Source organism: Juglans microcarpa x Juglans regia, chromosome 2D, assembly GCF_004785595.1.
Source record: "Juglans microcarpa x Juglans regia isolate MS1-56 chromosome 2D, Jm3101_v1.0, whole genome shotgun sequence".
NCBI lineage: Eukaryota > Viridiplantae > Streptophyta > Magnoliopsida > Fagales > Juglandaceae > Juglans > Juglans microcarpa x Juglans regia.
The window spans coordinates 6647501-6662683 of NC_054596.1; the positions used below are offsets into that span (position 1 = coordinate 6647501).

Genomic DNA, 15183 nt, shown 5'->3' on the forward strand with positions numbered 1-15183 from the left:
TTTGGGGAGGCAATGCAATGTGCATGGGAACTCTGTTGGTTTGTGTAGGGTTAATGAAGTTGGGAGGGCAGGAACCACGAGTTCATGTAACCAAAACTAAGCAAGAAGCAAAAGCAGATATTATAAGATATAAAAGCAAGCAATTAAGAAAAAGTCGCAAAGGCAAAAGCAAAACAAAGGTTGCCAGTACTAGTACCATTGCAAATAAACATTAAATTTCAACCTCAAAATGATTGAAGTAATAATAAACTTTAGGCCCCACGAGACCCTAAAAGAAATATCCTCCGAATCAGATGGGGTTGGGAGAATCTGCAGAAAATTTGTACCAGAGCTAAAGCTAGAGCTAGCCACTTCTTGAGGCCACACAAATTAACATGATCACAGAAATTCTAGAGGGAGTCGGTGCTTTGTTTGATTGCATGCCTCTCATCATGTGGACACTAGCTACCAGAACCATAGTACTCTCTCTCCATTACTGAAAACGACATTAACTTTGTTTCTTTGTATTTTTTTTTTTTTTTTTTTGGCTTTTTGTAATGTGTTTAATTGCTAACTAGCTAGCTAGTGACGTACCAGCATTTCATAGTTGAAACAGATCATCGATCATGGATCGATGTGGGTGGATTTTATAAGCAACTCTTTTGATTTGGTACAAGGATTAGATAACTTTGGTTTAGATCATTCATGACTCCAATAATTCAACAACTGAATTGCATAATTAAGCATCTTAATCATATATATTAGTCAATATTAACCAGTCATATACTTATTTATCGCGCATCGAATAACTAAATATATTAAATAAAATATATTTAATATAACAAATTAGTTGACATAGGTTTGAGCCATTATATAATATTAAGCAAAACTCTAAAAATATTATCAATTTCAATTATCATAATTAATAGGGTTGAGTAGTAGTGTCTTAATTTTCTCACCCATCTCTCTTCAATAACCTAGCTATATCAAGATCAGTCGCAACTAAAAAGACTCTAAAATTTAATACTGTTTTATGAATCCATTCAATACAAAACTAAAAAGACATTAATTAGTTCAGAAACCAAAAAAAAAAAAAAAAAAAAATGCGTGAGTAAAATTAAAAGACTACTATTTTTCTATTTAAAATCACTAATTTAATTAGATATGCCTAGCTACTTCTATTAAGTAACTTTAACTTAATTCTATATCTTATTTGATTTTTATTTAATAACATAATCATGCAGGGAAAGTGGATGAGCACATGAGGGAGAATCCGATAGAAAAAGAGAAAGTTACTTTATATATATATATATATATATATATATATATATATATATACATTAGGGAAAAATCTAATTGTAAGCGATTCTGCGCATTAATATGCGCACTCATTCAATATGATTGGTCAAAAAATAGATTTTATTGAAAATAATGCTAATTTAAATTTAAAATATAAATGTAACAATATTAGTACGCAGATTAATACTCAAATTTACTTGTACATAGCAAAACTCATATCAATTATGCGAGGCTAAAAAACTATTAAAATTGGAGTAGAAAATAGAAACTCCAGTATTGCTATATTGTAAGAGTAATAATAAGTGAGCCTGATTTATATATATATATATATATATATATATATATATATATATATATATAAATATAAGTGATGTTAGGTTGCCACCCAGCAGTAACCACTCGGCGTGTCATTTAGGTAAAATTTATCTTTTTTATTTTTTTATTTTTCTTTTTCACATTTTTTTAACATCTTTAAATATTTTTAAAAAATAAAAAATATATATATATCAATACACTAATAGTCATTTCCTTAATTAGTAAGTAAAAAAAATTGAAAAAAATAAATACGTGAACAATCAAAATGAAAAAGAAAAATGAGTATATATATATATATATATATATATGCCCCGAATGAGACATTGGTCTGGCACTTTTTCAGATCACCTGAGCCCTTGTGAAAAGAGAACGAGAGCAAATTGCATAAAACCTACACATTTTTCGTTTCAATTTGTTTTTTCTTTTCAGAATAACAAAATATAACCTAACCCAATATATATATATATATATATATATATATATATATATATATATATGTAAGGAATAACATATAAAGAATACTTCACAACAGTAAAAGGTGCCCAAGATCACCAAGATGGTATCTCTTTTTTTTTTTATTTTCAAACAGTATTAGTGCTTTGAATAATGAATTTAAAAGAATCGTGCGCTACTCCTAGCTAATTATGGTGTAGCTCCACAAAAAATAGATGAGATAAGTTAAGATAAAAATTAAAAATTAAATAAAATATTATTAAAATATTATTTTTTTTAATACTATTTTTATTTTAATATTTGAAAAGTTGAATTTTTTATTTTATTTTGTGTAAAAATTTAATAAAGTTGTAATAGTGAAATGAAATAAAAAGTTTTGTAAAAGTGAACGAGACTAAATGCCTTTTTTTCATACATTTTTTTTATATTTTTAAATATTTTAAAAAAATTCATAACATCATTAAAAAAACACTTAATCACTAAATTAAAAAAAATGGTATCAATAGAAATGCTCAAATCCAAAATGGGGACCCCAAGCCGAACATTTCTCAATTTATAAAGGCTTAATTAAGTAATCGCGACAAGATATAGGGCCGAACCTCAAATTAGGGTGACAAATCGTGCTTTTGGGTCGTGTCCATGTCATGTCATGTCATGATCATTTGACTATATAAGTCAACTCAAACCCAAATCCAACCTATTAAGCTAAACGTGTCAAATTTCTAAACATTTAGATAACCGGTCGTATCATGTCACCCGTTTTAACCCTTTTAATAATTAATTAGAAATATGTTTACACAACACGACTCATTTAAACATATTTTTTTCATGTAAATAGATTGAACTAAAATGCGTAACTCATTTGATATGATTAACATAATTTCACATAAAAGTTAAAATCTATATTCATTAATAACTACAATATCTTCAAAAATATATATCAATATTTTTCAAATTTTATTATAAATAAAACCAATATTTCAAACCATACAATAACAAATATGAACATAGGTCTAAAATTACAATCTCAACAATAAAAATATAAACATACTGAGAAATATCAATATTATAATTTTATAATAATAATAATTTAATTTTGAAATAAATTTTAAACGGGTCAAAATGAATTGATTTCGTGTTAACTAGGTTGACCCGTTTATAAATCGTGTCTTACCGGTCAATCCGTTTTGATCCGAACTCGTTAACATCAAACACAAACTTGTTAATTTCGTATCGCGTTCGTATTGAATTAACAGGTTGTGTCACATGTTGTTATCCCTACCTCAACCCAAGTAATTGTCTCTCAGAGACCGAAAACGATATGCTGATGATCATAACCAAAGAAATGGGAAGATGTTGGAGCCTGAAATGACACTACAATGGTTAAAGGGGTGACAAATATACGAATACGACAATTTGAACACCAATTGGTGTGCTTGCTAAAACACCCACGATTCAAATCTCTCTGCTAGTCGTCAGAAATTAAATCAAGTCTGGATTGCAGCATCAGCCATTGGTGTTCCAATCAATCATTGTAAAGAACAAACAAAAATGGCAGAAATGGCTGAACACCATCCACCACGCTTGTGAGTGGAGTGCATTACCAGCCGTGAAATGACCAGTCTCCACCCCACCACTTTCTATATCTCACACAAGCACAGAGACAGCCAACGGACATTTTAGATTGGACAAAAAGCCGAAGTTTTTGGGGGCCTGTGTTTCATATTAGCTCATCAGTTAACATAACCTTCGACTGTATCAAAATACGTAACATTAGTTGTAGAATTAAGTCCAACCCTATTGTAGCCCTACAGGTAGAAAAAGTATAAAAAACAAAGCAATATATAGATAACCCTCCTACGTCTGCTAACGCAATTGTGGCAAAAAGTAACACAAGTATTAGAGGTTATTATTATCACCAATTACAGCACTCCTAGATAGGGGTGCTACCCGCCCCATACAGGGTGGAGCCACCCCTATCACGCCCCCGCATGGGCGAGGGTTGGGATTTTTCCCCCGGCTCCACCCCCATTCATGTGGGGGCGGGGTACCCCGTCCGTTGACAGCGGTGCGGGGGTGGACCTCCAACCACCCACCCCACCCCAAATCTCCATAGCAATTCAGTGATTCACAACACATTGAGCACAATCAAGCAATTCACAAAACCATATGCACAATCAAATCCTCTACAGTTCACAATCTCATCCTCCTTTAATCTCATCCTTCAACCTCCATCCACAAATAAATATTAAAAAATTGGGGACGATTCACGAAGAGATTCGAGAGTGAGCCACTGAGCCCTACTTACATTCGTCCGGCACTGAGGCTGAGACGGCGATGGCAATCTGCAACAACGACAACGACTTGAGATGACAGTGCTAATTGGTGAAGCAAACGACAAATTGGAGAGCCGAGAATCGCAGAGAGAGAGAGAGAGGAATTGCGAGGAATAAGAGAAACAGGGGTTGGAGGTCTTCGACTAGGTATAAACCCATAATCAAAACACTGGGCAGGGGTTTTAAAAAAAAATACGCACAAAACGTCATTTTGTACTAGGGTATTTTTTTTAATAGAATATGTATTATATAATATATATATATAATTAATATAGATATATTACAAACAGGCAGGGCAGAGCGGGGCAGGGTGGACCCGCCTCTATTTGAAGCCCCCAGATGTGGGCGGCGTCCCCCCACACCCCACAATGGCAGACAAGGTAATCTGCCCCGCCTCATGAGGGCAGGGGAGACGGGGACTGTGCAGCCATGGCCCACCCCTACTCCTAGAATCCTCTAAATAAATATACAATTTGCCTTAAACGTTTGATGATGTGGCAATTCTCCCTATCAAAAGTTCACAATGCAGTTCCTTAACTCTAACAGCATTAGTGTCCCTAGGGGTATATTCGGTCTGGTCTAGTCCGATCCAAGGAAGGTCACGGATTGAAAATTTCGATCCATCATTTTTGCTGGACCGAACTTAGCTATCAGTTCAGTCAGTCCATTTGGTCCGATTCAACCGATGAACATTTTTTTCCTCTTTTTTTATGACAAAAAAATTAATACAAAAAATTATTTAAATTAGTTAAATTAAATTAACATTTTATATATGGTTAATGAATATTAATTTATTGTATATATGGTCAATAGATCACTTGGATGAAAATTATATAATTAATTTATATTACTATATAAAATAATATTATATATATAAATTTAAAAATATATATATACACATTAGGTTGGCCTCGGTCCGGTCCAGTCTAAAAAAAAAACACACCCCGAGACCGACCAATAAGACTATCGGTCCAGACCGAACCATTCAGTCCGGTTGGTTTTTCCGGTCCGGATCGATAGGCTTACACCCCTAAGTGTCCCGCTGGGAAAATTCTGCCACTTATTCGCTTAATATCATCTAAAGATTCTGAACCGAGCTTCCCAACAAATCTGCCGCTTATATAGAGCGTTCTTCTAAACTGGGGTTAGTAACCCCTTTGGCAAACACGCCCAAATCAGTAAAGCTAATGATCAGCCAATTACTCGAAAGCATGGAAAGTTATGTTGTTTAGCAACATTCTCAAGCTGTAGGACCCAAATAGAATAGAAAGTGACAAATGGACTCCAAAGTACATCAGATAATATAACCCGTAATTGCACAAGTGATCTTTTCGAATGATATTTGCCATCAAAACTTAAAATTAGTGCCACTCAAATCTCTCTGTCTTACCACCAGAGTTCTATCTCCCGTTTAACTCCATAGCTTGGCTTAAGATTTAACCACGACAAAATAAAATGCAAGACTCCCAGAAAAAGCAGAAGGAATACTCGAGTGCAGGAAACTTGGAGTGATTATCTGCCTAGATAGAAGAATCAGATTTCCTGGTCTCTAAAAAAGTTCTGGGTGTATGCAATTGCCAAACACAAGATTCCTACATGCTAAGTGAAATTTCGAATGGGAACTTATAGGAGTTGAGAGTGCTATGGAAATCAGAACAGAAGCAATTTGATTCACAAATAGCATGCTCAATACCAAGTTCTTTTCCCTCATCTTCTCCGCAAGTCACTTCAAAAAAAAAATCTTCTCCGCAAGCCAAAAAACCCAAACAGAATCCCCATTTCCTCCACCAGAAAAACTCAGCTCGTCCTTTACACAAACCAACCGACCTTTCTTCATCCTGAGTCGTTTCCGGATTGAGTGTATAGAGAGAAAGAGAGAGAGAGAGAGAGTGGTGGTCTAAGACAATTGAAGACACAAATTTCTACGATAAGCCTGAGTCACATGCAAATCACACGTATATATTTTATTACTTTGGATTGAATAGTTAACAACTTAGATTTAACCTGAAGCAGCGGGAGGTTTAGCACCACTTTCTTGAGAAGCAAGGGAGGTAAAATGCAATTTCAGTATATAGGGAGGTGCCTTGTCTTTTTTGGAGGGAAAAAAGAATTGAAAGAACAGTCAACTGGATATGATTAATGACCCTTCTCAAAATCATTTAAACGAGAGATGACTTTTGGCAAACTATATTTACATTAAAACAGAACAGAACTTTGTCAATCCTCTCCCTAGTTAAGCATTATTTTTTGCTTAAAAGGTAATAAATAACAACCACTTCCACAAATATTTCCTTCTACAAACAAAGGACTTAAAAAAATCAAACAACCATTTCCACAGAGTTCAAGAACTTTGGATGACTTAACAAACAAAGGAATTTAGATAAAACTTTTCAACTTTGGCAAGCATTACTAAGATTACAACAGAGATAAATGCAAAAAGTCTTACCTGGGCTATGCCCTTTGTGTTTTTTAATAAAATCCTCGCTTACTTATAAACAATGCAATAAGTTTCCTGTTTGTGACATATCAATCACTAAATATTAGGTTGTGCTCATATAGGACCATTAAGTACAATCACAAAATTCACAACCACAACTCATAAAAACACATGAACCAGGCCCCAAATCCAGTGCCCTACTGACTTTAATGAATTTGATAGCAGTTTAAAAGAATTGTTCATATAGAATCAACGACAAAAGGGATCTAAAATCTAGTTTAGAAATTCACAAACAATGGGGCAGCTTGCTTGGTAGGCTATGCCTAGCATCTATAAAGACAAAAAAAGGGTGTTGTAATTTTCCCTAATGGAAGAGACTTCGTGGCGACAAAAATCAAGGGCTTTATGGCTAAAAGAAGGGGATAAATGCACCAAGTTCTTCCATCGCATGGCTAACTCGCATAGAAGGTACAATGTCATTGAGTCATTATTAGTAGATGGGAGGATTACATCGAATCCGTTTGGGATCGCGGATCACATTACCAACTTCTATGAACAATTACTTTCGGAACAATTCTCTTAGAGACCACGCCTGGAGGGTCTTATTTTTGAGTCGATCAATCACCATGAAGCAAGCTGGCTAGAGAGACGATTAGAGGAGGCGGAGGTTTGCAAGGTAGTGCGAAGTATGGTAGGTGATAAAGCTCCAGGTTTGGATGGGTTCACTGTAGCTTTCTTTAAGGCATGCTGGGAAGTAGTTAAGATGACATCATGAGCTTCTTCCATGAGTTTCATGAACGAGGGGCTTTCGAAAAAGTCTTAATGCTACATTCATTGCTCTTATTCCAAAGAAGCCGGGAGTGGTGGAGATTAAGGATTTTCACCCTATTAGCTTGGTGAGTGAGATGTACAAAATTCTTTCGAAGGTTTTGGCTAATAGATTGAGTATGGTATTTGAAAAGATCATTTCCAAGCCCATAATGTCTTCATACAAGGTCAGAAAATCCTTGATTTTGTCCTCATTGCCAATGAATCTTGGAGAGTTGCATCAAGTCGGGAGCTCCAGGATTATTATGCAAACTTGACATGAAGGCATATGATCAAGTAAACTGAAATTTTTTGGTACACATGCTTGAGAGGTGTGGACGTGGAGGGAGATGGTGCTCTTGGATCAAATTTTGTATATCCAATGTATGATTTTGGTGAACAATACTCCAAGGGACTTCTTCGGAAGCTCGAGGGGATTAAGGCAAGGTGATCCCCTATCCCCACTACTGTTTGTTTTCATAATGGAAACTTTTAGTGAAATGACTGTAGGTCTTGTGGAAGGTGGATTTCTATTTGTCTTTGTAGTAAGGGATGCAAGAATCGGCACAATTGAGATGACCCACCTCTTATTTGTGGATGATACTCTTGTATTATGTGGTGCTAGTCACAATCACATTCAAGCTTTAAGGGCTCTTCTACTTTGTTTTGAAGCAGCATCAGGATTGAAAGTGAATCTCGTCAAGTCAGAATTAGTTCTAGTTGGAAATGTTCCAAATGTTTTTAGCTTCGCCAACATTATGGGGTGCAAAGTCTCCACCTTGCCAATGAAGTATCTCGGTCTTCCCTTGGGTGCCTCCATCAAATCGCAGTCCATCTAGGACAGGGTGTTGGAAAAAATGGAGCAAGCGAGTTGGAAGAGAATTTATTTGTCCAAAGGTGGTAGAGTTATGTTGATAAAAAATACTCTTTCCAATCTCCCTACCTACTTCTTAGCTCTTTTTTCAATACCATGCAAGGTGGTTTATCGGTTAAAGAAGTTGCAACGAGATCTCCTTTTTCTTTTTCTCTTTTTTTTTGTTTTTTTTTTTTTTTGGGGGGGGGGGGGGGGGGGGGGGGGGGGGGGGGGGGGGGGGGAATAGATGAAGAATTCAAGTTTCACTTGGTGAATTGGGCTACTGTTTGTACCCCAATAAGTGAAGGTGGGCTGGGAATTCGTAATTTTGTTGGTTTTCAACAAGGCTTTATTGGGTAAGTGGTTATAGAGATACCACGAGGAGATGGGAGCTTTGTGGAGAGTTATCATAGATTTAAAAAATGGTGGATTGTGGGGTAAATGGTGCTCAAATGAGGTGAGCGGACCTCATGGGGTGGGGCTTTGGAAACAAATCCGAAGAGGCAAAACAAACATCCATTGATACACACGTTTTGCAGTTGGGATGGTTCCAGAATTAAATTCTGGACTGATTTATGGTGTGGAGATTGAGTCCTTAAGGAAGCTTATCCAACAATATACAGCATCGCACGAAGAGAGGAGGCTTCAGTAGCAGAACTCATGGATCTTTCTACTGCCTCTCCCCAATGGAATATCTCATTCCTTAGAGCTGATACAATTTTGTGGTCACCATCCAAGAAGGGAAGATTTACTGTACAGTCATATTATAAGTCCCTTATGAAACATTCTACAAGATCGTTTCCATGGAAGAACATATGGAGGACCAAGGCCCCTGTAAAAGCTTCTTTTTTTGTATGGAAAGCTTCATTAGGGAAGATTCTCACCTTAGATAATCTACAAAAACGTCAACTCATTGTCTTGGATTGGTGTTATTGTTATATGTGCAAGAACAGTGGGGAGTCTGTGGATCATTTAGGCCTCGTTTGAATAGTGAGATGAGATGATCAATGAATAGCATTGAAATGGTTTGTGAATGGTAGTGAAATGGTTTGAGTTACGATGTTTTATAGAGTTTTAGGAAAGGAGCGAAAAAGTTGAATAAAAATATAATAAAGTTCAAATATTGTTAGAATAAAATTTTTTAATATTATTTTTGTTTTGGGATTTGAATAAGTTGAATTATTTTTTGTATTTTGTTTGGAAGTTTGAGAAAGTTGTAATGATTAAATAATATAAGATGAAAAAGTTGAAGGTTTGAAATTAAAATGTGTTTGTGTTTGTGTTTGTGGTGTTTGTATATTGAGATAAGATGGGATGAAAGGCTCTTGCTATCCAAATCAAGCCTTATTACTACATTGTGACGTAGTCATGCTAGAGCGGAGCTCCATTGGGTGATGCCACGAAGGGTTGTGTATTTTTTGGTCAGCTGGCAAGGCATCCGAGGTACCACTCAAATTGCAGCTATGTGGAAGATGATACCGACCTGTCAATGGTGATACATAAAGATGGAGAAGAATGGTCGAAGTTTTGAGAATCGTGAATGGGCAATGGACGAGTAGAACTTTATTTTTTCATACTCTACTCCATTGGTCGATTGTAATAGACTTTAATGGCATGGACGTACATGATTTCCTTGTATCTTTAGACATTCATGCATAGGTGTTGCTCTAGTATATGTCCCATGTAGTTGACTTCGCGTATTTTAATAAAATTCTTATTTACTGATAAATAAAAAAGTCCTTATTAAAACCTTTAAATTATTTCCACAATTATTCTTTTCGGTAAGTTTTAACTATGAAGATTAATAAATGATCCATTTAATCTTCAAGATTGACATTTTACTTAAGCTCCACCTTTATAAAAGGTGACAGACCATAACCATCTCCTAAGCTCTTTCCCAATAGGAATATATAATTATAGAAATGATTTCAACATGAGCAATTTTTCTTTATAAAACCTCCAAAAATTATATTTTACTCTTCCATCCCCTTTTGGGTGTCAATAATTGCGTATTCAAGTTGCCGGGAGAACATCAAACATTTCTTTCACATGAAAACAGAAGGACATTGTTTCCATAAGCTTTCCCTCTTTTGTTCAGAGTGGTTCAAAACTTCAAAGTAAGCATCAAGTCCTTGTAAGTCTTATTTTTAAAACATGAAGGAGAGATTCAACCATGGAGTCTCACCTTTATCAGACACGTGCAGGGATTGGGAAGCGAAATCAGTCTCTTCGCTTCCCAACCTCCTATATTCACATCAAATAAGGGGAAAATGTGAGGATGAAATGTGGTGGATCCACTCTAGGGTAAAAAACAGTTTGGGGCTAATTTTTTTATCAAATCCTAAACCTTTTGGCTGAACAATCCTTGGAAAAGTAAATAGCTGGAAAGCTCTCCCTCAAAAGTGGAATTTGTGTGGATGGCAGCTCTACAAAATTTTAATTATGGGTAATACGAGGAGGACGCATATCATGGTGGTGGATTATTGTTGTAGATGCAAGAAAAGTGAGGACTCTATCAACCATTCGATGCTCCATTAATATGTGGCTAGGGCTTTTGTGGGTCCTCGACCTTCAACTTTCTTGGGATCCAATGGGAGGTGGAATTAATGGCCGCGTGGGGTGGTAAACCAAGAGGAGCCTTGTGCGAAGAAGTATGAAGGATGGCCCCCTTGTGCCTAATGTGGAGTATTTGGAAGAGTTCAAGGCCCACAACTTTGAAGATTGAGACAGACCAATCCTAGAGTAAGAAACCTCTATGTCCACATCCTTGTATGAGTGGACAATTGCCCATAACACTAGGCGCTGAGTCATTCTAACTAAGGATTCTTATGGTTCAAGGATCTGGCAAAGAAAGCACGAGTGGACATCTTCTTCCAGCTAAAGTAAGGAAGGGCTAGTCTTCCAAGGAAACACCAGACACAGTACAGTTGCACCGATTAACCTCTTTGGGTACCACTTTTCCTCCTTTGTAGAATTTATGTTCGTCTTCCCCCCTCTAACTTGGCATTTTATCATTTGTATACTTCCAAACTACTTAGGTTTCACCCCTAGTATTTTTAATAAAGTATGGTATATTAGGTTATCAAAAAGTTTGGGGACATGAGTATGAATTATTATTATTGTTATTGTTATTGTTATTGTTATTATTATTTTGAAGTTGAACATGAAGATCAATTATGGGCACCCCAAAATGGAAAGAATAGCAAACAAAATGGGACCAAAGAAGCAACTGGTCATTTAAAGTGTTCCTCATAAACTACAAATTTAGCAAGCAACATCAAATTGATTCAGTATAAAATGTCCATCCTACTGTCCAAATTAATGTCAGAATTGATAAAATCATGTATAGTTGGGGTTGTAAGGTTCAATAATTTGTCAAAATTGAAACATTAATGCACATTAAACTATAGGAGTATTTTCAATTGGAGTAATGCTACTCATCATCTCAACTTCCATCATCCTTTCATCATCCTATGATGTGGCATTAGGTGATTGGAAATTATTTATTACATTTCACTTATAAACCTATCATTTAATGCCACATCATATGATGATGGGAATTGGGATGATGAATAGATTTTTTCTTTCAATTGACCTTCGGAATTTCGCAAAGACTAACCTAAATCATTTCAAGAGAATATCCACTGTAACTTTGACAAACTGCGGAAAGATTGACAAGATATAAGCAGCCTAAGAATCTTTCACGAGGACTACAGGTACAAATAAAATACAGGACATAGCCACTGAATCACAAATCGAACAATTCTTTCAATGAACACGATCAAATTTGATGAATATACATATTACAATGCAAAAGCACCACTTAAGCTCACACGAAGAGTAATTTATTTCCAAAAAAGTTCCAAAGAGCAAGTTTGATAGTTATATATAAAGAGCTATATACACTTTACTCCATTGGTCAATTGTACTAGACTTCAATGGTCTGAACATTCATGACTTCCTTGTATCCCTAGCAAGTCAGGTATATGTGTTACTCTTGTATGTGTCCCGTGTACCTGAGCTATGCCTAGTTCTCATCAATAAAATTCGTATTTACCGATCAAAGAAATATACATAAAGAGCTATATATATTAACTTTGTGTTTGCCTTTTTTAATATAATCCCCGATTACTAACCAATAATACAAAAAGCTATATAACATGTAAGTATATCAAAACCATTACAAGCGTCGTTCTCATCAATTCAGAAAGAGATGAGACTCATCAATTCAGAAAGAGATGAGACTATATCCGAAAAAACAGCATTTACACAGAGATAACAAATATAGCAATTAGCTAACCTGCAAGCCCAGCTCCTCGACGCGCATTTCCCCACTGCCACCACTACCACCTCCAACCCTCTACTCCGTATCCTCGGTGGGTAATTCATACCGACAAACAGGACAGGTATTCCTTATACTCAACCACGGCACAATGCAATCCCCGTGATAATAATGAGAGCACGGAAGCCGCCTCACCTTCTCCTCCACTACAATCGCGTCCTTACAAACTGCACAGACCAAAGCGTTAGTCTGCAATTCCTCCACCGTTAACTCCACAAAAGGAAGATTCTCCACAACCCTTTTCGCTGCTGGAGGGCTGCCCCTTCCGTTATCCCCAAATCGCCCAAAAATGGTATCATATTCAGCCGGTTCCGCATCATATTCATCCTGAAATGCCGCTAGATACGAATCCGAATCTGAATCCGCATCAAATGCACGTTCTAACCTCATATTCGCACCTAATAGAATTTCCCACTCAAGATTTCGCACCCCTACTTCTTCCGATGAACCAACCGATAACTCCTCGACCTCCTCGACCATTATGCCTAGGTTTTCTCTCTGATTAAAAACGCCTTCCTCAACTTCCTCCCATTCGAAACCCTCAAACCCAGTCCTCTGCTCCTCCAAACAAAAGCTGTCCAAACGAAAATTCGAATCCTCGGAATTGAATTCCACACTCGGGTCCGACTCAGAATCAAGCCCAGCAACGCGGAGACCATCGCCAACTGAGTACTGCGCATCGAATTCAATGTCAAATCCAAACCCTATACCCGGCAGTTCCTCTTGATCCGATCCGAATTCACCACCATTTGCGAACTCGAACTCGAACTCGGAAAAGGGGTCGGAGCCCGAGCCAGGAACATCGAAAGCGTGTAAATCATAACCATCATCAGATCGGCGCTCGAAGAGGTCGTTGAGGAAGCGGCCCACGTCCCGGTCCGAGGTGGATCCCAAATCGGAGAACCAGTCAGAGTCGTAGCTTTGGGAATCGAAAGGGTTGCGGTCGGTGACGGAGGAGATAAATGTACGGCGTCGTGCGAGGGGATCGAGGGATTGGGTATGGGAATGTGCATGAGGGTCGATTGGGCTCGGGTCTGGTTCATGGAGAGTGAATTCGTCGAACTGCGACATGGTTGAATTGAATCGAACAGAACTTTCAGAATCTGGAATTTGGAAGATTATTAGGGTTTTATTGGACTAATTCTTTGGGACCGTATTAGGATGCGGGTGGACTAATTCTTCTTCTTATAGTGGGCGGTTTGGTTTCTCAGCGATCAAACTCTTCGTCTGGTGAGTACTATCGTCTCTGGATTCTCGCCACGTCATGTTTTTCACTTAATTTTTCATAAAAATCAGATGAATTAGAGGCTTTTAATTTTTTATTCGGATAGTCAAATTCAGATAGTGATAGGGATAATATTGAATGCTTAGGAAGTGAGATAAGATATAAAATTTTTATTTTATTTTATCTTATTATTATAATTTTTTTAAATTTTTATACAATAAAATAATAAATAATTTAATTTTTTTAAATTTTAAAACAATAATAATATTAAAAAATAATATTTAAAATTTTTATTTAAAATCAAAAATTCTCATCTCACTGTTCAATCAGATTTGATTGATTTTTTTTTTATCCAGTCCGAAATTCAAATAACAAAAATCTGATACCCAATTTCAAGCTTACTTTGCAATGATAAAAATTTAGACACAAATGAGCTAGTTGGTTGAAGGGAGTCACAAGAGTCAAATTTTTAGTAATGCCCAAAAACGCTTTAGTCCTTTATACGTGATTATGAGATCTGATATAGTCTTGTAGTGAGTTGAAGACGAGATATATCCTTCAATTACATAGGTCAAGGCGAGAAGGGGGAAAAAGGGTCAAAACAGGCATGGTGTTTATACGGGTCAAACGAGCGGCCTATAATTTAGCTTCAAAATAAGATCAAAAATCAAGTTAAGAGATAAAACTATGAAGAGATAGGATAAGTTGACTCAAACTCATAAGAGAAAAGACACACAAACTCCTAAAAATAAAGAAATTCAGACTTCTAAAAGGAAAGAGACTCGAACTTTTAAAAAAAAAAATTCATAAGATAAATTAGACTCAATCACTCTAAAAAAATAGACAGATATATATATATATATATTTGTGGAGACCCCCCACAAAACGAACAGACTATCCAAAAGCTCGCTATATAGAAACTCCATATGCCCAAACTCCACCAAACACAACAACTTCAAAGGATCTTTCCTAAATTCTTCTATTGTATTGTGAGATATGTGAGGTCATGAGAAATTATAAAATCACCCATTATAGTAGATTTTGTCCCCAAACAACCAGTGGATGTATACATTATGTCTAACCACGTAAATCCACGTGTCTCTCTTTATTTACTTTTATTCGCTTATTTATTATTTA

The 15183-nt window shown here is 36.2% G+C and overlaps 1 protein-coding gene across 3 annotated transcripts; it reads right to left on the reverse strand.

Moving 5' to 3' along the window:
- Positions 1-3402: 3402 nt before the first annotated feature.
- Positions 3403-14021, reverse strand: LOC121248186 (E3 ubiquitin-protein ligase CIP8-like). Of its 3 annotated transcripts, XM_041146567.1 has the most exons (3): positions 12780-14021; positions 6829-6894; positions 3403-3759 (listed from the first exon to the last, which is right to left on the reverse strand). In XM_041146567.1, exon 1 carries the CDS (start codon positions 13890-13892, stop codon positions 12840-12842), a length of 1053 nt encoding a protein of 350 aa, XP_041002501.1. In that variant the 5' UTR covers positions 13893-14021; the 3' UTR covers positions 3403-3759; positions 6829-6894; positions 12780-12839. The 3 variants fall into 3 exon arrangements, with proteins under 3 accessions (XP_041002501.1, XP_041002500.1, XP_041002502.1); XM_041146566.1 differs by lacking the exon at positions 6829-6894; XM_041146568.1 differs by lacking the exon at positions 6829-6894 and having other exon boundaries at positions 3403-3793.
- Between the last annotated feature and the right edge of the window lie 1162 nt (positions 14022-15183).

Coding starts and splice junctions, on each gene's coding strand:
- LOC121248186 (XM_041146566.1), bottom strand. CDS start 13,892: ATGTCGCAGTTCGACGAATTCACTCTCCATGAACCAGACCCGAGCCCA.